Genomic DNA, 22,963 nt, shown 5'->3' with positions numbered 1-22,963 from the left:
GTTTCAGTGTCCGTTTCAGTGTCCTACCAGGTACATTCTCATCTGAGTAGAAAAGAGCACTCTGATGCAGGAAGTGGGAGAGGGAGAGGACATTGTGAAAGGGAAGTATATGCTTAAGAGAGATTGTTCATTTGACAATATATTTATTGAAATGCCTACTAACTGTAAGGTGTCTGTGAAGATAGATTTAAGCACTCCATTGGTGTTAAAGTGCTTAGAATTTTGTTTGTGATATTTTTTTATGACACTAGTAAAGCAAATTAGTACCTATGATAGATGACAGATAGAGGTGATAGACTGAAGGGGGCTTGTTTTATTTGGTAGGTGTGCTGGATTTCTTTCTTTCTTTCTTTTTTTTTTTTTTAAGATTTTATTTATTTATTCATGAGAGACAGAGAGAAGTGAGGCATAGGTAGAGGTTAAAGCAGACTCCCTGCAGGGAGCTTGGTGTGGGATTTGATCCCAGGATTCCGGGATCATGACCTGAGCCTAAGGCAGATGCTCAACCACTGAGCTACCCAGGCATACTGCTAGGTTATTTTTTCATGAGAAACAGAGAGAGGCAGAGACACAGGCAGAGGGAGAAGCAGGCTCCATGTAGGGAGCCCAACGTGGGACTTGATCCCAGGTCTCCAGGATCACGCCCTGGGCTGAAGGCAGCGCTAAACCGCTGAGCCACCCAGGCTGCCCTGATTTTTGTTTTGTTTTGACTAGGTGTTACTTCATTGGGTAAAACCTTCAAAGAATATAGAAGGTTATATAATGAAAAGCCTCTAATTTCATTTCTCCAAGAGGCAGCCACTTTTTTGTATCCGTGCCCTTTTAGGTAAAGGACAGTGGAGGAGTCTGGAGATGAAGGCATGATTTTAGCTCACATGGAGGATGAAGAAAGTATTTGGATAACTGGATGATTTTGGTGTGGAGAGAGAGGTATATAGGGCAATCGGTACTTTTTTTGTGGTGGCCTCAGCGTTTTATTGATGTTCCATAAGTACTCACTGGTTGATGAGGTGCTATGGTGGATTATAATTATATAATACAAGAGAAGTTGATTTGGAAGCTAAGATAAATATGAGAATCAGGGAAGGCAGGAAATATTTGCCATTTTTGCTCCCTCTTTTTTACTACTAGCTCTGCATCCCTTTGGTTCTTACAATACTGGCATCATTCTTTTATTTTTTTTCTTCTTCCTTATTCATTTCCCTGGATCAACTCTCCTATTTCATTTTTTTTCTTTCTTTATAACCTTAGTCCTGGGCAGCCCGGGTGGCTCAGTGGTTTAGCGCCGCCTTCAGCCCAGGGCGTGATCCTGGAGACCCAGGATCGAGTCCCACATCAGGCTCCCTGCATGGAGCTGCTTTTCCCTCTGCCTGTGTCTCTGCCTCTTTTTCTCTCTGTGTCTCTCATGAATAAATAAATAAAATCTTTAAAAAAATAAAATAAAAATCTAACCTTAGTCCTGTGTAGACCTAAAGTATACCTGAAGTAATGTGGACATGTAGATAAGAATATTCATTGTATTATTTAATAAAGTTATTCATTTTTATTTTTAAAAGAGATAAGTTGGAGGGCGCCTGGGTGCCTCAGTTGGTTAAATATCTGATGCATAATTTTGGCTCAGGTCATGAGCTCAGGGCTGTGAGATCCAGCTGTCAGGCCCTGCACTGGGTGTGGAACCTGCTTAAGATTCTGTCTCCCTTTGCCCCTCCCCCTGCCTCTTCCTGACCAAAAAAAAAAAAAAAAAAAAGAGAGAGAGAGAGAAAAGAAAGGAAAAAAATAATGAATAAATAAAATATTTAAAAAAAATTTAAAGTTGGAGGTATGATATTTCTCTTAATCACTCTAAATTTACCTATAATTCATACAAGGTAATTTTTCTTCTTTATACTCAATGGCCATGTATTAAAAAGCTTATTGCTCTTGTAGTCAGATGGGTAGTCACTGCATGCACAAGGGTTTTCATATTTTTTATGTAAGGTTACAGCTACTTCTTTCCTACCATTGCCCTATGTATTTCTCCATAGAAGAAAAGTATTTTTTTTAAAGATTTTATTTATTCATGAGAGATACACAGAGAGGCAGACACACAGGCAAAGGGAGAAGCAGGCTCCCTCTGGGGAGCCTGATGTGGGACTCAATCCTGGGACAAGGACCATGTCCTGAGCTGAAGGCAGATGCTCAACCACTGAGCCACCCAGGCGTCCCAGAAAAAAAGTATTTAATTTCCCATTTAATTACTATTAGATTATCCAGTGCCTGATTATCTAGTGTATTTTATCTAGGGTCACCCTTCCTTCCTTTACCGTCCTTGGAATACTTCCTTAATAGTATGTTTTACCAGCAGATCCCGTGAGATTTCAGCTTCTCTTGGTTCTTTTTTTTTTTTTTTTTTTTTTAAAGATTTTATTTATTTATTCATGAGAGGGACACAGAGAGAGAGAGAGGCAGAGACAACAGGCAGAGGAAGAAGCAGGCTCTATGCAGGGAGCCCGACGTGGGACTCCACTCTGGTCCCCAGGATCACGCCCTGGGCCGAAGGCAGGAGCTCAACCGCTGAGCCACTACCCAGTCGTCCCATTAAGTAAAAGATTAATCAAGTAAATTTTTAATACTTTTTTTTAAAAAAAGATTTTACTTATTTGAGTGAGAGAAAGAGAATGAGCAGCGGGGAGGGGAGAGGAAGAGGGAGAAGCAGACTGCCAAATGAGCAGAGAGCCCAATGCAAGACTAGATTTCAGGACCTCAAGATCATGACCTGAGCCGAAGGCAGATGCTTAACTGACTGAGCCACCCAGGCACCCTTAAATGAATTAAAACATTCTCTTTTAAAATAATTTTAGGGATCCCTGGGTGGCGCAGCGGTTTGGCGCCTGCCTTTGGCCCAGGGCGCGATCCTGGAGATCTGGGATCGAGTCCCACGTCGGGCTCCCGGTGCATGGAGCCTGCTTCTCCCTCTGTCTATGTCTCTGCCTCTCTCTCTGTGTGTGTGACTATCATAAATAAATAAAAAATTAAAAAAAAATAAATAAAATAAAAATAAAAATAAAATAATTTTAGATTTACAGAAGTCATGCAAAGATAATACAGAGTTCCTATTTACTCTTCACTCAGTTTTCATTTAATGTTCCACTAATAACCTTTTTCTGTTCTAGGACTTAATTCAAAATACCACATTACTAAACTATGTTGTTGTGTTTCCTTCATCTTCTGTGACTTATGACGGTTTCTCAATCTTTGTCTTTCATGACCTTGACACTTCTAAAGAGGACTGGTCAAGTATTTTGTAGAATGGCTTTCAGTTTGGGTTTGTCTGATGTTCCTCATGATTAGGTTGGTTTATAGATTTTTAGGAAGAAAACCACAGAAGTGAAGAGCCCTTTCCAATGCATTGTCAGGAGGTACATATCAACATGATTTATCACTAGTGACATTAAGCTTGATCACTTAGTTAAAGGTAGTATCTGTCAGATTTCTCCACTCTAAAGTTTCCATATACTGTTCGTTAAAAATTATCACTAAATTCAGCCCACACTCAAAGGAAGAGAAATTAAGCTTCACCTCCTAAACGAAGGAGTGTCAAAGAATTTGTGGATGTTATTAAAATCACTACAGTAACTAATAAATATTTGAGGGAGATGCTTTGCTATATCTTGTTTCTCTTCAAAGTTTCACCCGCTGGGGATCCCTGGGTGGCTCAGCGGTTTAGCGCCTGCCTTTGGCCCAGGGCGCAATCCTGGAGTCCTGGGATCGAGTCCCACGTTGGGCTCCTGGCATGGAGCCTGCTTCTCTCTCCTCCTGTGTCTCTGCCTCTCTATGTTTATCATAAATAAATAAATAAATCTTTGAAAAAAAAAAACAAAGTTTCACCCTCTAATTTTAGCATTTATCTATGAATCTTGCCTGTCACAGTTATTACTGTGGAGTTCTGATGGTGATTTTCTATTTCCCTCATTCTTTCCACACTTTAGTAGCATTCTTCTGTAAGGAAGATAACTTATATCTTACAAACACGTTCTCATTTATTTATTCATTCATTATTTATGTAAGTATCAACTCATGGATATTTTTGGTTTATAATCCAATATTTTCATAATTTATTTTCTTACTCCAGTTTTTCTAGCTTAGGCTATTGGGAACTTTCAGGTTGACTCCTGTGTCCTTTGGGCCTGCCCCATCTTAATTAAGTAATTAGTTGTAGCACTTCCTTACTTTTTAGTGCTATAAGATGATCCAGGCCCATCTTGTATTTTCCCCGCCCAGCCTGGTTCTTTTTGTTAAAGAACTATATTTAGAAACCAAGATCTGCCTGCTAGTGTGCTCGCTGGTCCTGTGGTATCACTGTTTCTAGGCCCTCTCAGCAGACCGTGCTAGGAAGTATATGTATATATACATCTGTATTTACTTTTTTTTTCTGTATTTACTTCTATACTTGTGTATATATTAATGTAAACATGAGATCATATTGATATCTTTGGTACTAATCTTGCACCACAGTGTAACTCCTTTCTTTGCTAGTAAGAAACCTGACACTGTATCTATAGTATATTTACTTATTTGTTGAACCCCAGTGTAATTCTAATTTCCGAATGATTAAGTCAGTTTCTGTGTTTTCTTGTGAAAGGAAGTATAGCTTTGCCTGAAATAGCATATTTTGTTGCTCCTTGACCTTTTATGAGGAGCACTTGCCTGTATTATCTGATTAATAATATTCTCCTTTGCTTTTCGTTTTTTTGTTGTTGTTGTTGTCGTTGTTTTGTTTTAAGATTTTATTTACTTATGAGAGAGAGAGGGGCAGAAGGAGAAGCAGGCTCCGTGTAGGGAGCCCGACACAGGACTCAATCCTGGGACTCTGGCATCACGCCCTGAGCTAAAGGCAGATGCTCAACCGCTGAGCCACCCAGGGGTCCCAATTTTTTTTTTTAAGTCATCTCTATACCCAGCAGGTGTCTCAAACTCACAACCCAAGATCAAAAGTTGCATGCTCCATTGATTGAGCCAGCCAGGCTCCCCTAAAATATATTCCGTTAAAGTGAATCCATTTACTTTTATTACTCATTATGTTAAGATTCTTACCTTTCTCATTTTTCCATGGGTGAATGAAAACATCACTATAGATCAGTGTTTGAGAATGCCTGGTCTGCTGTCTCTTATAAACTGAGGTTTTTGTATTTTGTCATTATGTTCCTTTCTTCCACAGGTTAAAAGCAGCTGTTATACAACTGTTATAGCTTTCTTTTTTATAATATAGAATAAGTTTTTGAGTGTTTGAGACATTTATAGATTCATGATCTATTGAATTAAATTCTAAGTTTTTGGGTTCATCATAGTGACTGACCATGAACTGCGCTGTGATGTTAAGGTTGATGTGATAAACAGCATTGAAATTGTATCTCGAACCCGGGAACTCTATGTAGATGATTCACCACTGGAACTGATGGTGAGGGCATTGGATGCTGAAGGTAAAGGACTTTAAAGGATTCAACAAATTACCTAAAATAAAGTAGTAATCATTTGTGTTTAGCACTTGGAAAAAAAGCAACTTGAAAGATAAAAGTAGATTAGAAATAGCATTTATTTTTTTATATGAAGATAATGTACATGAAGGATTGATAATTAGGAGGATGTTTCAATGTATTAGCTACATATTTTCATAAGATCTTCCTGCTATATTCAATTATTGGCTATCTCAGAAGTTTTCTTAAATACCCAGATTCAGTCGCTGAGTTTCTGCTGATGGTCCCTAGATTAGCCCATAAGAACATTCATTTGGGATTTATTCCTAGCTCTGTTTTGATCAGTCCACCTTCTGTAGGCCAGGGGAATTATGTGTAAACCTGTGAAAAAATTTTATAATTTTATCTTTCTTGAGACTAATTTAAATTGCTTTTATTGTATTAATATGCAATATACTTAAAACATTTAAATTTATTGCCACTTTCTTTGTAAGCTATTGTAAAGAATAATTTTTTAATCTGAAAAATGAACATTATTAGGAATATTCTGGAATCTAGTTTTATAAAAATTTTTGTTGAAGGGAGCAGGATTTAGGGATGCCTGTCAACCCTGAGGTAGACTGTACAGTGGCCTTTATGTAGAAAGGTACAGAAAGAGTAGCATAACTTTTGTCAGCCAGAGGTTAATCAGCTTGAGTCCTTTCTACATTCAGAAAGTTTGTGTAGCAATAGCACTTCAATTGTTTGTGTAGGTATCTTCCTGGTATTATGTGTTTTAAATTTGTTAATGGCAGTGTCTATTTGTTAATGAAATAAAATTTTCTAGTTAGATTTCTCTTTCTTGTTAAAGATACCTGAATATTTTTGAATATGTGATTTTGTCCTATCTACTTTTGGCTTGCTCTACAGGAAATACTTTTAGTAGTTTGGCAGGTATGATGTTTGAGTGGAGTGTCGCCCAGGATAACGAATCAGCAAGAGAAGAATTGTCTAGCAAAATTAGGTAACATTGAAACCAAACATAAACCATTTGACTTTGAAGGAGACATCTACCATTTGTATGGGTTTTGATAATGCTGCTGTCTGGACTTTTTTTTTTAAGATTTAATTTATTTATTCATGAGAGACACACACACACACAGAGGCAGAGACATAGGCAGAGGGAGAAGCAGGCTCCATGCAGGGAGCCTGACGTGGGCCTCGATCCCAGGTCTCCAGGATCATGCCCTGGGCGGAAGGTGGTGCTAAACCTCTGAGCCACCCGGGCTGCCCTGTCTGGAATTTTTTGGAACCGATAACTTTACCAGGAGGAAATGTCTTTGATAAAATGACATATGGTGTGGGTGCAGATACTTTAGTGATCACTTAATTTGAACTACTGCATAAGAATTCATGAGCTCAGAACTATATAAATTGTTTGAGCCAAGTGTATCTTCCAGCAGCTTTGTTGTTCACGCTATTTGCGCATGCTGGAATACAGTGAGTTGATGATAGTGTGAAATTTTGTCTTAATTCTTTTATTTTTTTTAAAGATTTATTTATTCATAGAGAGACACACAGAGAGAGACAGAGACACAGGCAGAGGGAAAAGCAGGCACCATGTTACAGAGAGCCTGACGTGGGACTTGATCCAGGGTCTCCAGGATCACACCCTGGGCTGCAGGCAGCGCTAAACCGCTGCGCCACTGAGGCTGCCCAAATCTTGTCTTTAGTACTAAGATATAGCTCTCAGACAGTCCCAAAATTGATTTTCACAACAGTTTTAGCCAGAGGCACACTAAGTACTTTTGTTCTAGCTAACCCTTATGGAAAACAAATTTTAAGACTTTTTACACTGTATAGACAGTGAAGAGACTATGTTTAAAGTCTCGTAGGGCCTTTTAGAAGATGACTCATTATTTGATTTCACTAGAAACAAACTTTATTTTGTTTCTTAAGGATTCTGAAATACTCCGAAGCAGAATATTCTCCACCAGTGTATATAGCTGAGATGGAAAAAGAAGAGAAACAAGGAGATATGATTTTGGTGTCTGGGATCAGAACTGGTGCTGCTGTTGTAAAAGTTCGAATTTATGAGCCATTCTATAAGGTAAAAAGTTTGTGCCATAAACATTCAAACTTTCATTTAAGGGCCTTGCCCATGGAAAATACTGTTCTTTATACTTATCTATAATAGAAGCTGTCTAACCTGATATGATTGGGGTCAGTAGTTGTTCATTTAATTGAAAAGTCATTTGAAGTAGGTAGACATTAAAAAAAAAAACTTGTTTTCTGTAAGTGTTACTACCTAATTATAATTATACATACAACTGGTATTTCTCTTCCAGTGTGTAAGTGCAGTTAGTTCACCCGTCCCTTGGGGATAGGCCCAAAATATTTCTTTGGCCACGAGCTTATGGGTTAGAAACACGTATGCTCATGCTTGCACCTGTCACAGTTCCTACTTTCTTTTTCTTTTCATTTTTCATTTCATTTTATAGTCGAGTGAAAAATTAGACATGTGAAGCAATTTGAGTACATAATTCTGTATTTTTCAGGATTTTTCTCTAACTTTTTACATTTCTCACCTACACCTAACTGATAACAGTATATTTTAGCAGGTTACTTTTGACTTCTTTTCAAGACATTTAAATTTTTTATAGAAATAGCTCTGTTTTCACATTTGTGGCTTATTTTTTAAGGTAATTATAATAGTGCAAATGGCATAAATAGGTTTGGGAAAAATCAGTGTCTTTTGGTGAGTGTCTAATTCAAATGGCAAGGACACAGTGTGGATATCATAGAGAGCAGCCTCCCAGCCTTGTGTCAGGTCAGCCTTCACAATAATCAAGGTGTTCAACAAGTGTAGAGAGTACTTTCTGGAAAGTCAGTATGTTGGAGGCTGGCTAAATGAATTTCTGTGGTACCCCATAAAGTCTTCCCTTGTTTCATTTTAGCATATGTACCTATTTATTTACCAACTCTTCTGCTTTAGAAGTCTTGTCATTTTCTGTTCTTAGTTTGAGTGACTTAGAAAGTAGTTATTAAGATTCATGATCACTTTTTAAGGCTAACTGAAATTATGATTTGTGATTAGGAAAGCATTTTTAAATCTCTATAAGATATTTTAGAAGAGACTTATAAGAAGTAAACTTTTAACAAGGAAAATGTCCTTCAGGATTTTGCCTACGGAACCTAGTTTTTCTTTCCTTCTTCTTTTAGAAAGTGGCAGCAGCATTGATACGTCTGCTAGTTTTGGAGAATATATTTCTTATACCATCCCATGATATTTATCTCTTAGTTGGAGCATATATTAAATACCGAGTTGCAAAAATGGTGCAGGGAAGAATGACAGGTAAGGTGATTTATCTTTTCCTAAGACTAACATTTCCCAAATCCTTCCTGCTGACAGTAAGAGAAGCACCTCTTCTTTATGTATACAAATACTTCTTTGTGTTTTTAAGCTTTGTGATAAAGTATTCTTTAATTGCTATACTTGAGATAATATTGGACTGAGATGGTCCCCATGTCTTGAACAGGCTAATGCTTAGCATCAGTGCCTGTAGGCATCTGAATTCTCTGTTAAAACAATAACCAAATATTTACTAGATTTTGTAGAGCAAGTGAGGAAACTTTATGAGAAGGGACCTGAATGATCTTTGCAAAAGTTGTTTCTTGAGAAACTCAATTTATTAACTGAAAATTTAACATTCTGTTGACCCTAGTAGTCCCATTGAGTTTATAAAGTGTGCGTTGGCTCCATTAGCATTACTCCTTACTTGGGATCCTTCCTATTTCTTTCAGTTCATTGGTTTTTAAGAATGCAAGAAAAACCAACAATAAACTCATATATAGTACCCCCACACACCTGCCAAAATGGCTACATGTTGAAATTCATCATAGTGGGAAAGAGAGTAGAAACAGATCATACTCTTATTTAGGCCTGCTTCCTGGTTTTCCTCTTATAATCCAACAATACACTGTTACCTCTTGCAGTGGCTGCTCTCTTGCTACACTTACGTACCTTTCATGTCTTATAGAGGTGGGATTTCCTCTGGAACACTACACACTGGAATTGCAAGACCCCAGAGCTGGATGTAATGGGTCTCTTTCTGGGAAAGTGGCTTTACTGGATGAGAAAACAGCCATGGTGACTGCTGTCCACCTGGGCCAAACTAACCTTGTCTTTGTCCATAAAAGTATCCTTTTCAAGTTTTAGCTGCCAATATATTTCATGAACATGCTAGTCATGTTACTTGATAAAGTAATTTGTTAAGATTATCCTTATTTTGATAGGTTTTATTTAACATGGAACTATAAATTATTATTGTCATAATTTCTAGCAAAGGGTAGATGGGGAAAAGAATAATTAAGACTTGGGGTCTGTTGACTCCAGTGCTTATTTGCAACCTTAGTTAAATTATAATTAGGAGATTGTGGAAAACAACTTGAAAAAATTTGTGTGAATTTTATTTAATATGTTCTTTCCCAGGACGCCTGGGTGGCTTGTGGTTGAGCATCTGCCTTTGACTCAGGGCATGATCCCAGTCCTGGGATCGAGTCCCACATCGGACTCCCTGTGAGGAGCCTGCTTCTCTCTCTGCCTGTGTCTGTGCCTCTCTCTGTGTATCTGTCATGAATAATAAATAAGTAAAATCTTAAAAAAAATAATTTGTTCTTTCCCATTTCCACGTGAATAATTAAGAAAAGATGGTGTGGTATTGTCTGCAGTAGATGCTTAATTAATATTTGTTGAGTTGGGAGTAATTTTTATTTTACTTATTTAGTTTTAAAGAGTTTATTTACTTATATGATAGAGAATAAGAGAGAGAGCACAACTAGGCGGAGCAGCAGGCAGAAGAAGAGGGAGAACAGGTTCCCTGCTAAGCAGAGAGCCTGATGTGGGGCTTGATCTCAGGGCCTTGGGGATCATGACCCAAGCCAAAGGCAGACATTTAACTGACTCACCTACCCAGGCACCCCTGAGAGTAATTTTTAAAAATTCACTAAACATGCTCTGTAAGGACCAAAGAGAGATATTTAGAGCTCTGTTATAGTCAAAGAAAACAAAACAGAACAAAGACTTAAACCTTAGAAAATTGAAATGTTTGGACTCCATTTCTCAGTGTTTGATTTTGAAATATTTAGTATTTAGTATTTTTGGATATTTGAATCTGGAAGAAATTAATTCATTTAGCAAATATCTATGATATTCCTGCAATATGCTGAACATTGTTCTAAACTCTGGGGATGCGGACTGCTGTTGTTAGGAAAGTCTTCTCTGATAAGACACTGCCGCAGTGAGTCAGGCCGATACCTGGGGGTGGAGCTCTAGGAAGATGAAGTAGTGGTTGCCAAGATTGTGAAGCAGGAACGTATCTGACCTGTTTAAAAATGAGCACAGGAGGCTCTGAGGCTTAAGTGCCAAGAATCTGGGGAAGAAAGTAGAAGTGGTGGCAGAGCAGGGGAGGGATGAAGTCATGTAGCACCCAGTAGGCTGGAAAAGACAGTATTTCTTGTATAATCATGTTAGTTAGCTGTTATAGTACTCGTCTAAAACATAGTAAGGAGGGTTTTGGTCCAGAGTTGTTCTATAGTCATTGTAAGGTGCATAGGATATTGGTCATCAGATACAATAGTAGCTACAAAACAAACTAAGTTATTTAATATTTGAGCCCCAGCTGAAGGTCAGGAACTCTCCAAATTCCCCAGGCAGATTTTTTAAAAATATTTTTTATTTTATTTATTCATGAGAGAGAGAGAGAGAGAGAAAGAGAGAGAGAGAAAGGCACAGACATGTGCAATGGGAGAAGCAGGCTCCATGCAGGGAGCCCAATGTGGGACTTGATCCCAGGACTCCAGGATCACGCCATGAGTCGAAGGCACACGCTTAATCGTTGAGCCACCCAGGTGTCCCTTCCCAGGCAGATTTAGATGGACTTTGTTGTGTTTTTTATTTATTCCAAAGTAGTAGATATTAAAATATATTTATTTATATGCCTTCCTTGAGAATATAGATAATGACTATTCGTAATTTCTTCAGTGTGGGGTAACTGCTGGCACTGTTCAGACTGGATAGAGAACAAGAGAAACAGCAGGTTTAAGGGAAAAGAAAACTAGATTAGTTTTTCACAAATTAACTTGAAGTACCTGTGGGAAAGGCATGCCAGCAGATATTTATTTTTATTTTTTAATTTTTATTATTTTTTAAGATTTTATTTGAGGGACGCCTGGGTGACTCAATGGTTGAGCGTCTGCTTTTGGCTCAAGGTGTGATCCCAGATGTGGAGATCGGGTCCTGTGTCGGGCTCCCTGCATGGAGCCTGCTTCTCCCTCTGCCTGTGTCTCTGCCTCTCCCTCTCTCTCTCTCTCTCTCTCTCTCTCTCTCTCTGTGTGTGTCTCTCATGAATAAACAAACAAAAATCCTTAATAAAAAAATTAAAAAATAAAAATAAATTTAAAGACTTATTTAAAAAAAAATTATTTGAGACAGAGAGTGCCCGAGAAAGCACAAGGTCAGGGGAGGGTCAGAGGGAGCAGGAGAAGCAGGCTCCCCACTGAGCAGGGAGCCCAACTGGGGTTCAATCCCAGGACCCCGGGATCATGACCCGAGCCAAAGGGAGATGTGTTACCAAGTAAGCCACCCAGGTGCCCTCAGCAGATATTTTTATTATGCATCTGAAGGAGAAAGATTCAGGATAAAGATAGATACTTGAGAGTTATCAGTTTATAGATAGGTGATAGTTGAATGGTTACTGTTAACAAAAATCACTTAGGGAGAGTATATAGAGTGAGAGGAGAAGAGGACCAAAGACTATAATGCCAGCTTTTAAGGTTCATATGGAAAAAGAGAAATTCTCTTTTTTTTTTTTTTTTTTCAAGATTTTATTTTATTGGGACGCCTGGGTAGCTTAGTGGTTGAACATCTGCCTTTGGCTCAGGGCGTGATCCTGGATTCTCAGGATCCAGTCCCACATCGGGTTCCCTGCATAGAGCCCACTTCTCTCTCTGCCTCTGTCTTTCTCTCTCTCTCTCTCACGAATAAATAAATAAAATCTTAAAAAAAAGATATTATTTATTTATTTGAGAGAGACAGAGAGAGATAAAACAAGCAGGAGGGAAGGGCAGAGGGAGAGGGAGAAAATCTTTTTTTTTTTTTTTTTTAAGATTTTATTCATGGAGACACAGAGAGAGGCAGAGACACAGGCAGAGGGAGAAGCAGGCTCCATTCAGGGAGCTCGATGCGGGACTTGATCCTGGGTCTCCAGGATCACACCCTGGCTGTAGGCGGCACTAAACCACTTCGCCACCAGGGCTGCCTGAGGGAAAGAATCTTAAGTAGACCTGGCTGAGTGCGGAGCCCATGTGGCAGGGCTCTTGTCTCACAACCCTGAAGTCACAACCTGAGCTGAGATCAAGAGTTGGTCGCCTAACCAACTGAGCCACCCAGGTACCCCAAGACATGAGAACTTTTTAAAGATAAAACAGACTTGAATGTAAGGTAAACAGAAAGATGGGGAAAGGAGGGTCAGTTGATGGAACAAGGCTTCTGAAGGGCAAAAGAAAATGAGATTCAAAACAGGTGGAAAGGATAAGGAGGAAGGTCTCTTACTCTGACAGAGGATTAATGAATTCGCTTAGAGATCTATCAAGATCTGTTTCTACCTCTGTAAAATGGAGGGAATGTTGTATCTCTGAATTTATTTGTAGCTCTTATATTTTATGAATGTTACATTAGAGTACATATCAGAACCAAACCTAGATTGGCACAGAGGTGTCTGTACAGTCTTTAATGACTAGATAAAAGTAATCTTTAATTGACATATAAACTATATGTGTATCAATATCTCATTTGGAATATTGAGACAGTTTTAAAGTTTGATCACTCCAGTGGATTAAATAATATCTTCCATTATCACAATGGATGATGTAGTGATAAATTGTAATCTAACACATGACTGAATTACTACAACTCCTAAATTAATGTACTTTGAATGAATATTTTCTGTTCAGTCATCTCAGTTATCTATTTCTTCTTTTTATATATATATATATTTTTACTTTTTATATATATATATTTATATATTTCTTCTAAGCCTTTGGATACACTATTTTAGAGATGGAAGTATATTCGTACTTAGATTCTGTGTAGGACAAAAACAATAAATTAAAAAAAACAATAAATTTGTATTTTTGCTAGAATTTAACTGCAGAGATGGGGGTAGTATGGTATAAGTAAGTAGGAGTATCTTTCATAGTAAAGAGAAAACATTTTGGTAATAATATTTACCATAGATAATGGAAAGTCAGCTCATGAATTTTATAACTGTCTACAAAGCCGGAGGCAAATTGCTGGGCTGGATGGTAAGTCATGGCCCTCCCTCCTCTTCATTACCATATTCATTTCAACAGCCAGAGTGATGCCACTTTGTCCTGCTTTCCATAATGCGCCCCTTATGTAAGAATTTACTTACAGAAAGGGTTCTATAGCTAAATGAATACTGAAACCATGGAGCACGATCTTTTTCAATCATTCCATTCTCCTTAAATTTGAAATTCAAGAGTACCTGATTCCTGTTATGATGGAGTCAGTCCCTCAGACTTTTCTCAGAAGTGTACACACTTAAGTTTTTGGTTTCCAAAGGATAATAAAAGATAAGATTTTTGTTTGTTTCTGTTTGTGCATTTATTATTTTTTTCTTTGGTAACTCACATTTCTCTTTTTACTCAACTCTGGTTCATGTAACTTCCTTAAACAAAAGTTAAGATGTACATATGCGATCTGTGTCTGGACTCCCAAATTGCACCATATATGTCGTAGAGCCTGGATTTTTAGGTATATATATATATATATATATATATTTTTTTTTTTTTTTTAGAGGTTGGGGGAGAGGAAGGGCAGAGAGACAGAGAGAGAGAGGAGAGAGAGGCTTAAGCAGACTTCACGCCTAGTGTGGAGCCTCACTTGGCGCTCAATCCACAACCCTGAGATCATGACTTGAGCTGAAATCAATTTGGTCACCCAACTGACCAAACCACCCAGGCGCCCTTGGATTTTTAGGTATTTTTAGATCATGATTTTCAGAAAGCTGAATAGCTTAAACTATTTCATTAAAATGAGTGCATTAGAAACTAGAGTGCTTCTTGAACCTTCAAATTTAACCTTCCTTTGACATGTTTTCTCGCATTGTTGTGATTATTCGCAGTTTGCAGGAGTGAAACCTCTTGAAACAGATTGTGGAAAAAATATGAAGATCTATGTGATGCAATGTTGGGTTAGAAAGAGACGTTATACAAAGAAAAAAGAATACTAATGTCCTTAGGTCATATGAAATTAGTTTGACTGAAAGAAGCCAGAATCTCACACATTAGGAGTGAGCAAAATTCTCGCAAATAAATAAAATCTTTAAATAAAAAATTAAAAGGGACGCCTGGGTGGCTCAGTGGTTGAGTGTCTGCCTTCGGCTTAGGGCTTGATCCTTGGGTCCTGGGATCGAGTCCCACATAGGGCTCCCTGCAAGGAGCCTGCTTCTCCCTCTGCCTATGTCTCTGCCTCTTTCTCTTTCTCTCTTTCTCTCTCTCTCTCTCTCTCTCTGTGTCTCATGAATAAATAAAATCTTTAAAAAATATTTTTTTAAAAGGAATGAGCAAAACTGTGGTTTGTTTTGTATACAGATGTGAGAGTGTTTCTTTATACCTGAGATGAACTAAGTTAAGCCAGTATATTTAGAATCCCAAATTATTCAATTTGATGGAGGAAACTAAAAGGTCAACTTTGGAAACCATCTCCATCTGTTAGCAAGTTTTGCTCATTCAATAGTTTTTATAAATTTGTATTTTATAACTCATTGTAGAAAATTCTTGGCCTCTTCTGATATTTTTGTTTCTTGATTTGTGTACAGGTTTCACAGTTCAACCTGGAGACCGCTGGAGTCTAGAGGTGGGACAGGTGTATGTCATTACAGTAGAAGTGTTTGATAAAAGCAGTACAAAGGTCTATATTTCAGATGTGAGTGTCTCGTATTTTCCTAGCCCCGTATATGGATAACTTCTTGAAGGGCTTCTCTCTGGCTAGAAAGGCTTTTTTTATTTTGTTTCCAGATTTTATTAAATTTAATACTTTATTATGGTTATTAAATAGTTCTGTCCATGAGGAAAACTAAACCAGAAGTAAGATATATAGTTTGGTCAGAATAATAGAAAAGAGTTGAAGAGAAGGCCAAAACACTTGGGAGGGTGTCTCATTCTAGAACTCCCTCAGAGCTGGCCACCTCTCTGTGGCAGTGTTAAGAGCAGTGGAGGGCAGCCCCAGTGGTGCAGCGGTTTGGTGCTGCCTGCAGCCTGGGGTGTGATCCTGGAGACCCGGGATCGAGTCCCGCGCCGGGCTCCCTGCATGAAGCCTGCTTCTCCCTCTGTCTGTGTCTCTGCCCCTCTCTCTCTGTGTCTATGAATAAATAAATAAAATCTTAAAAAAAAAAGAGCAGTGGAGCCTCAAGAGTAACAGTGCTTCACTAACTCTCTCTAGCACTCTTCTGGGTTTTCTTCCCTGAAAAATGTCAACTTATGGAATGGCAAAAATTATAACAAAATTTATATAAACATAGACTCTGTTTCTGCTTACTTGCCATTAATGGATCTTTCAAGTACTATTTTAAAATTATATCTTTCCAACTTAGAATTTCCATGAGGAGAGCAAAGGTTTTGTTTTTATTTATCCCCAGAGTGCATAGCTATACTTTTTATTTTTTTAAATGCTTTCAGATTACGATGACTTTAGGGGGAAAAAAATCTTCTCAGTTTTGTGTTGCTGTTGGGCTGATTTTCAGAATCTCAGGATTATGTGCCAGTTCCTAAGGGAGTACTTTGAAGAGCAGCTAACTACTGTGAATGGATCTTACCATGTAGTAAAAGCTGTGAAGAGTGGTGTCGTGGTGATAAATGCATCCCTGACTTCCATCATTTACCAGGTAGGAATTCAAAGGCTCAAAACATTTGAATCCCAAGAACACTGATGAAGCTTGGCTGACTTCTTGATTTGTGAGCAGATACATGGCATATTTCACCTTTATCTTTCATAAAAAAGAATTTTTTTTCACTTTTATCAGTGATAAACAGATACATTTGGTATCTGATAAACAGTACATTTGGTAGTTAATACCTGTACAGATTTTCTTTTGCAATCTTTGTTATTGCTCATGCCTGCATTTGTGGTCATTGTGTATATATACACCATTAGAGGCTCCTTTAAAAAATCATTTCATGTGTACATTTCCATGTGTTGTCAGGCTTACAAAGAGTACTTTCTAGTCTGATAATCCAAAAGGTTAATATATCTATTTATCTATTTTTTAAAGATTGTATTTATTTACTCATGAGAGACATAGAGAGAGGCAAACACATAGGCAGAGGGAGAAGCAGGCTCCCTGCGAGGAGTCCAATGCAGGACTTGATGCCAGGACCCCAGGATTACAACCTGAGCCACCCAGGTGTCCCAGATTTTACTTATTTGAGAGACAGAGAGAGAGGAGGGGAGTAGCAGAGGGAGAAGGAGAGACAGTCTTAAGCAGACTCTGCACTGAGCGACAAGCCCAACATAGGGCTCAATTTCAAAACCCTGAGATCAGGACCTTAGCTAAAACCTAGAGTCAGATGCTTAACCAACTGTGACACCCAGGCACCTGCATGTACAGGTTTTTGTATGAACATGTTTTCAGTTCTCTTGAGAATATACCTAAGAGTGGAATTGCTAACATTATATAATTTGACTTTTTGAGGATCTGCCAGACTGTTTTCATAGTAATTGAATATTTTACATTTCTACCAGCAGTGTACAAGGGCTCCAGTTTCTCCACATCTTTGCCAACACTTGTTCTTTTCAGTTTTCTTTTATTTTTTTTTTTAAGATTTTACTTATCATGAGAGACACGGGGAGAGAGAGAGAGAGAGAGAATGAGGCAGGCAGACGCAGAAGCAGAGGGAGAAACCGGCTCCATGCAGGGTGTCTGATGTGGGACTTGATCCCGGGTCTCCAGGATCAGGCCCTGGGCTGAAGGTGGCGCTAAACCGCTGAGTCACCCATGCTGCCCTCCGTTTTCTTTTAAAATTTTTATTACAAACATCCTAAAGTGGTATCTCATTGAGATTTTGAGTTGCATTTCCCTAATGACTAATGATTTTGACCATCTTTTCATGTTCTTATTGGCCATATGTATTTCCTTTGGAGAAATATCTATTCAAGATCTTTGCTGGGACACCTGGGTGGCTCAGTCCATTGAGTGTCTGCCTTCAGCTCAGGTCATGCTCAGGGTCCTGGGATGGAGCTCCGTGTCAGGCTCCCTGCTCAGCGAGGAGTCTGCTTCTCCCTCTACCTCTGCCCCTCCCCCTGCTCGTGCTCTCTCTCTCTCTGTGTCTCAAATAAATAAGTAAAATCTTAAAAAAAAAAATCTTTGCCCATTTTTTAATTTAGTTTGATTGTCTATTTGTTGTTGAGTTGTAAGAGTTCTTTATATATTCTGGATACTAGACCCTTATCAGATATACAATTTATGAATATTTTCTCCCATTCTATAGGTTATGTTTTCACTTTTTTTTTACATTTTTAAAATATTCTAAGTAATCTGTAAACCCAAAGTGAAGTTCAAACCTACAACCCTGAGATCATGAGTTGCACACTCTACCAACTGAGCCAGCCAGGCACTACACTTATCATTTTCTTGATACACTCCTTTTTTTTTTTTTAAGATTTTATTCATTTATTCATGAGAGACACAGAGAGAGAGAGAGAGGCAGAGACACAGGCAGAGGGAGAAGCAGGCTCCATGCAGGGAGCCTGACGTGGGACTTGATCCCATGTCTCCAGGATCAGGCCCTGGACTGAAGGTGGCGCTAAACCGCTGAGCCACCCAGGCTGCCCAATGATACACTCCTTTGATGGACAAGTTTTTAGCTTTCTTTTTTTCCTCCCACAAGATTCTGTTTATTTATTTGGGGGAGAGAGAGCAGAAGCAGGGGGAATGGTAAAGAGAGAGGGAGAAGCAGAATCCTCACTGAGCAGGAAGCCCAGTGCAGGGCTTATGTGAGCCAAAGGCAGATGCTTAACCAACTGAGCCACCCAAATGCTCCGGTTCTTTTCTTTTTAAGATTTTATTTATTCATTTGAGAGAGGGTATATGAGTCGGGGGAGAGGCAGAGAGAAAGGGAGAAACTGACTCCCTGCTGATCATGGAACCCAGCAGGCAGGGCTCAGTCTCACAACCCTGAGATCATGACCTGAGCCAAAATCAAGAGTCAGATATTTAACTGAGCCAACCAGGAGCCCCTCATTATTGTTTAACCAAAATAGCTATGCTTCTTTAATGAATAGGAACATTTATTTACTTCTTTTATAGAAAGAAACTGGTTGAATAATTCATTAGCACACCGTTTTGCTGATGCTTTGAATATGAATGTGGATTATAAAAAGTCCTTATAAAATCTGTTTTGCTCCTTTTTTCCCCTGCTCTTATAGAATAAAAATATTCAGCCTGTAAAATTTCCAATCATACATCAGCAAGAAGTGAAGATTTATTTTCCCATCCAGCTTACACCCAACTTTCTGGCATTTCCTCATCATCCTATGGGAATGTTGTATCGTTATAAAGTACAGGTATGGTGTCCTATTATATGAGAATTTACAAAAAGATAAGTCAGTTTCTCTGTTATCTTAATTTATTGAAATTTGGTTAATGTTAATTTTTATTTTTCCCTAATCCTAATTCAGTTTCTGTTGATAACCAAGTCATAGTCTTGAATAGTATCATTGTAACAAGACTTGCTGTACTTTCTCTCTCTTCCATGTATCCTTTACTTGTGACTTTTGTAAAGTTTTTGTCAAGCTCCCTTGTGCTCTTTTTGACATTTTGTGATACTGCCAATTACATAACCTACCTCCAGTATTTCCCTTGCCCATTTAGCTACTTTACTGTTGCACTACAGCTTTTTAAAAAGTTTAATTCATTTGAGTAATCTCTGCACCCCATGTGGGGCTCAAACTTACGACCCCAGGATGAAGAGTCACATGCTCTTCCAACTGAGCCAGCAAGGCATCCCAGCATCACAGCTTTTTTTTTTAGATTTTTTTAAAAATATTTTTTTTATTTATTAGAGATACAGAGACAGAGAAAGAGTGAGAGAGAAGCAGGCTCCATGCTGGGAGCCTGACGTGGGACTCTATCCCGGGTCTCCAGGATCACGCCCTGGGCTGAAGGTGGCGCTAGACCGCTAAGCCACCGGGGCTGCCCTTTTTTTAGATTTTTTAATTTAATTATTCATGAGAGACACAGAGAGAGAGATAGAGGCAGAGACACAGGCAGAGGGAGAAGCAGGCTCCTTGTAGGGAGCCCGATGTGGGACTTGATCCCAGGTCACCAGGATCAGGCCCTGGGCTGAAGGTGACGCTAAACCGCTGAGGCACCTGGGCTGCCTGCATCACAACTTCTTAATGTGTCCAGAAATAATTTGTTATATAGTTTTATTATTATCTTATTTGCTATTATTATTATTTCTTATTTCATCAGATTTTACATCTTTACTTAAATTTCATTTTCCTCCTTTGGCAGTTAAATATAAAATTGTATTTTTTCACAGGTAGAGGGTGGCAGTGGCAACTTCACTTGGACTTCTTCTAATGAAACAGTGGCCATGGTGACCACTAAAGGAGTAGTGACTGCTGGTCAGGTCAGGGGGAACAGTACTATTTTGGCTCGAGATGTACAAAATCCCTTTCGATATGGAGAAATTAAGGTAAACAACTCTCCAAAGAACATATTATCACCCCTGAGACATTGGTGTCTAAATTTAAGTACAGAACGTGTTTAAAAAGTCTTTGTATTGGGGAATATAAATAATAGTGAAAGGGAGTATAAGGGAAGGGAGAAGAAATGTGTGGGAAATATCAGAAAGGGAGACAGAACATAAAGACTCCTAACTCTGGGAAACGAACTAGGGGTGATGGAAGGGGAGGAGGGCGGGGGGTGGGGGTGAATGAATGGGTGACGGGCACTGAGGGGGGCACTTGACGGGATGAGCACTGGGTGTTATTCTGTATGTTGGCAAATTGAACACCAATAAAAAATAAATTTATTATTAAAAAAATTCTTTGTAGTCCAAATTGGGTATTTGAAAATGAAGCTCAAATTCCATCTGGAAGTACATATTCCTAAATATTCCTGGACCAGGGTTGAATCCTACGTCACTTAATAGCAAGTTACTAAAAAAAAAAAAAAAAAAAAAAAAAAAAAAGGCAAGTTACTGAATGGGTGTCTATGTTTCCTTGTCTCTAAAATAGGGATAATGATAGTATCTACCTCAAAGGGTTATTTTTTTAACAATTTTTTAAAGATTTTATTCATTTATTAATTAGAGACATAGAGAGAGAGAGAGGCAGAGACACAGGCAGAGGGAGAAGCAGGCTCCCTGCAGGGAGCCTGACCCTCAAAGGGTTACTGTCCAAATTAAATGAGATAATGTTTTACCTCAATGCTTGGAATATATTCATTCAATACTTAATGTTACCTATTTTTGTTATCATGTTTTGTCATTATCATATAATATGACTTTTTTTTTAAGATTTTATTTATTCATGAGAGACACAGAGAGAGGCAGAGACACAGACAGAGGGAGATGCAGGTTTCCCATGAGGAGTCTGATGTGGGACTCGATCCTGGGACTCCGGGATCATGCCCCAAGCCGAAGGCAGATGCTCAAAAGCTGAGCCACCCAGGCATCCCATAATATGACTTTCATAGTAACTTTATTTCTGGTCTCATATTTGTCAGTCTTGTTTCTAAAAATGGAAAACTCCTTTTCACTATATTATATAACCATATTACTATTTTCCCCCTCATCTAATACATGTTTATGTATGTTGTTGTTCTCTGAAAAACTTAGTGTTTTGTTATCATTCATTGAACATTTACTGAGTACCCTTACCACCATACCAGGATCGTAGGACATTCAAAGAAATATTATATATCATCTCTACTTTAAACAATTTAAATTATGATAGTAAGATCTAGTCACATGAAGTTAAATAACACTAAGAAAATGACGTTGGGACACCTGGGTGGCTCAGCAGTTGAGCACCTGCCTTCAGCCCAGGGTGTGATCCTGGAGTCCCACATCGGGCTCCCTGCATAGAGCCTGCTTCTCCCTCTGTCTGTGTCTCTGCCATTCTCTCTCTCGCTGCCTCTCATGAATGAATAGGCAGAGGGAGAAGCAGGCTCCATGCAGGGAGCCCGATGTGGGACTCCAGCATCACACCCTGGGCTGAAGGCAGGTGCTCAACTGCTGAGCCACCCAGGGATCCCTGGAAGATTATTTTGGAGGTAGACTTAGATTTGATGCCTAGTGGGTTGGGGAAAAGTGAAGGATTTGGACATAGGCATTTCTAGCTTTGGCAGCTAGATGGATAGAAAACATAGAAAAAGAAAAAGAGGAAGATGATGAATTCAGTTTTGGATACATTTAGTGTGACTCACCTATGGTGCATCTGGGCGAATGTTAGTAATTGGAAATAGGGCTCTAAAGTACAACTGGAAGATTAGGACTGGAAATAAAAATTTGGAATTATCAGCATATGGTTGGTCATTGAAATTTTGGAACCAGATAAGATTTCCCAGGAAGAGCATATGGTCAGAAGAGAAGATGAACTCTGAGGAATAGGTGCCGTTATAAGGGACATAGAACAAGATGAAGTAGCAGAAGGAGCTTAGAAAGCGACAGAAAAAAGCTATCCCTTTGGGCAGCCATAACAAAATACCATGGATCAATGGCATATATACAACCTAAATGCATTTATCATAGTTTTGGAGGCTGGCAATTCCAAAATCCTGGCACCAGCAGGTTTGGTGTCTGGTGAGGGAAAATTCGTGCGTCACGGAAAGCTGTCTTTTTGCTGCATCCTCACGGTGGAAGGGCTGCAGAACTCTCTGGGGTCTCTTTTATAAAGGCACTAGTTTCATTTATGACCTAATCACCTCCCAAAGGCCTTGCCTCCTAAAACCATCATATTGGGAGTTTAGGATTTCAACATAGGAATTTGAGGGGGGGACACAAACATTCAATCTATAGCAAAGACAAAAGATTTTTTTTTAAGATACCAAGAAAGAGGAAGTGCTCTGTATCTGAAGTCAGCAAACTTTGTTCCTAAAGGGCCAGATAGATAGTAAATATGTTAGTGTCTATAGACCTATAGACATATACTCTCATATTCTTATTTATTGTTTATTATAAAACCTTTTAAGAAAGTAAAAATGGGTGGCCCAGTCAGTTGAGTATCTGCCTTTTGCCCGGGTCTTGATCTCAGGGTCCTGGGATGGAGCCCCATAGCTGGCTCCGTCCTCAGAAGGGAATCTGCTTCTTCCTTTACCTCTGCCCCCTGCTTTTGCTCTCCCTCCTTCTCTTTGCCAAGTAAATAAATAAAATCTTTTTTTTTAAATGTAAAAACCATTCACTTACAAAAACTAAGAAAATTGGGCACTGGCCATCATTTG

General features: G+C 38.7%; 1 protein-coding gene across 14 annotated transcripts in view; it reads left to right on the top strand.

Moving 5' to 3' along the window:
- The window catches only part of NUP210L (nucleoporin 210 like), an 83,551-nt gene that overhangs the window by 6,399 nt on the left and 54,189 nt on the right, over positions 1–22,963 (top strand). For all 14 annotated transcript variants that reach the window (XR_013381553.1, XR_013381552.1, XR_013381551.1 and 11 more), the window contains exons 3-12: positions 5,328–5,459; positions 6,363–6,456; positions 7,392–7,542; positions 8,655–8,787; positions 9,473–9,631; positions 14,200–14,268; positions 15,335–15,441; positions 16,259–16,399; positions 18,940–19,077; positions 20,058–20,213. Coding sequence is in view for 10 of the 14 variants with exons in the window: in XM_077900764.1 (XP_077756890.1) it covers positions 5,328–5,459; positions 6,363–6,456; positions 7,392–7,542; positions 8,655–8,787; positions 9,473–9,631; positions 14,200–14,268; positions 15,335–15,441; positions 16,259–16,399; positions 18,940–19,077; positions 20,058–20,213 (1,280 nt within the window). In the remaining 4 variants the exon portion in view is untranslated. The remainder of the gene's footprint in view (positions 1–5,327; positions 5,460–6,362; positions 6,457–7,391; positions 7,543–8,654; positions 8,788–9,472; positions 9,632–14,199; positions 14,269–15,334; positions 15,442–16,258; positions 16,400–18,939; positions 19,078–20,057; positions 20,214–22,963) is intronic.

The sequence above is a fragment of the Canis aureus genome, chromosome 6 (genome assembly GCF_053574225.1).
Source record: "Canis aureus isolate CA01 chromosome 6, VMU_Caureus_v.1.0, whole genome shotgun sequence".
In the NCBI taxonomy this organism is placed as follows: Eukaryota; Metazoa; Chordata; class Mammalia; order Carnivora; family Canidae; genus Canis; species Canis aureus.
The sequence above is the reverse complement of the archived record's forward strand: the minus strand, read 5'-3'. Positions and strand labels throughout refer to the sequence as shown.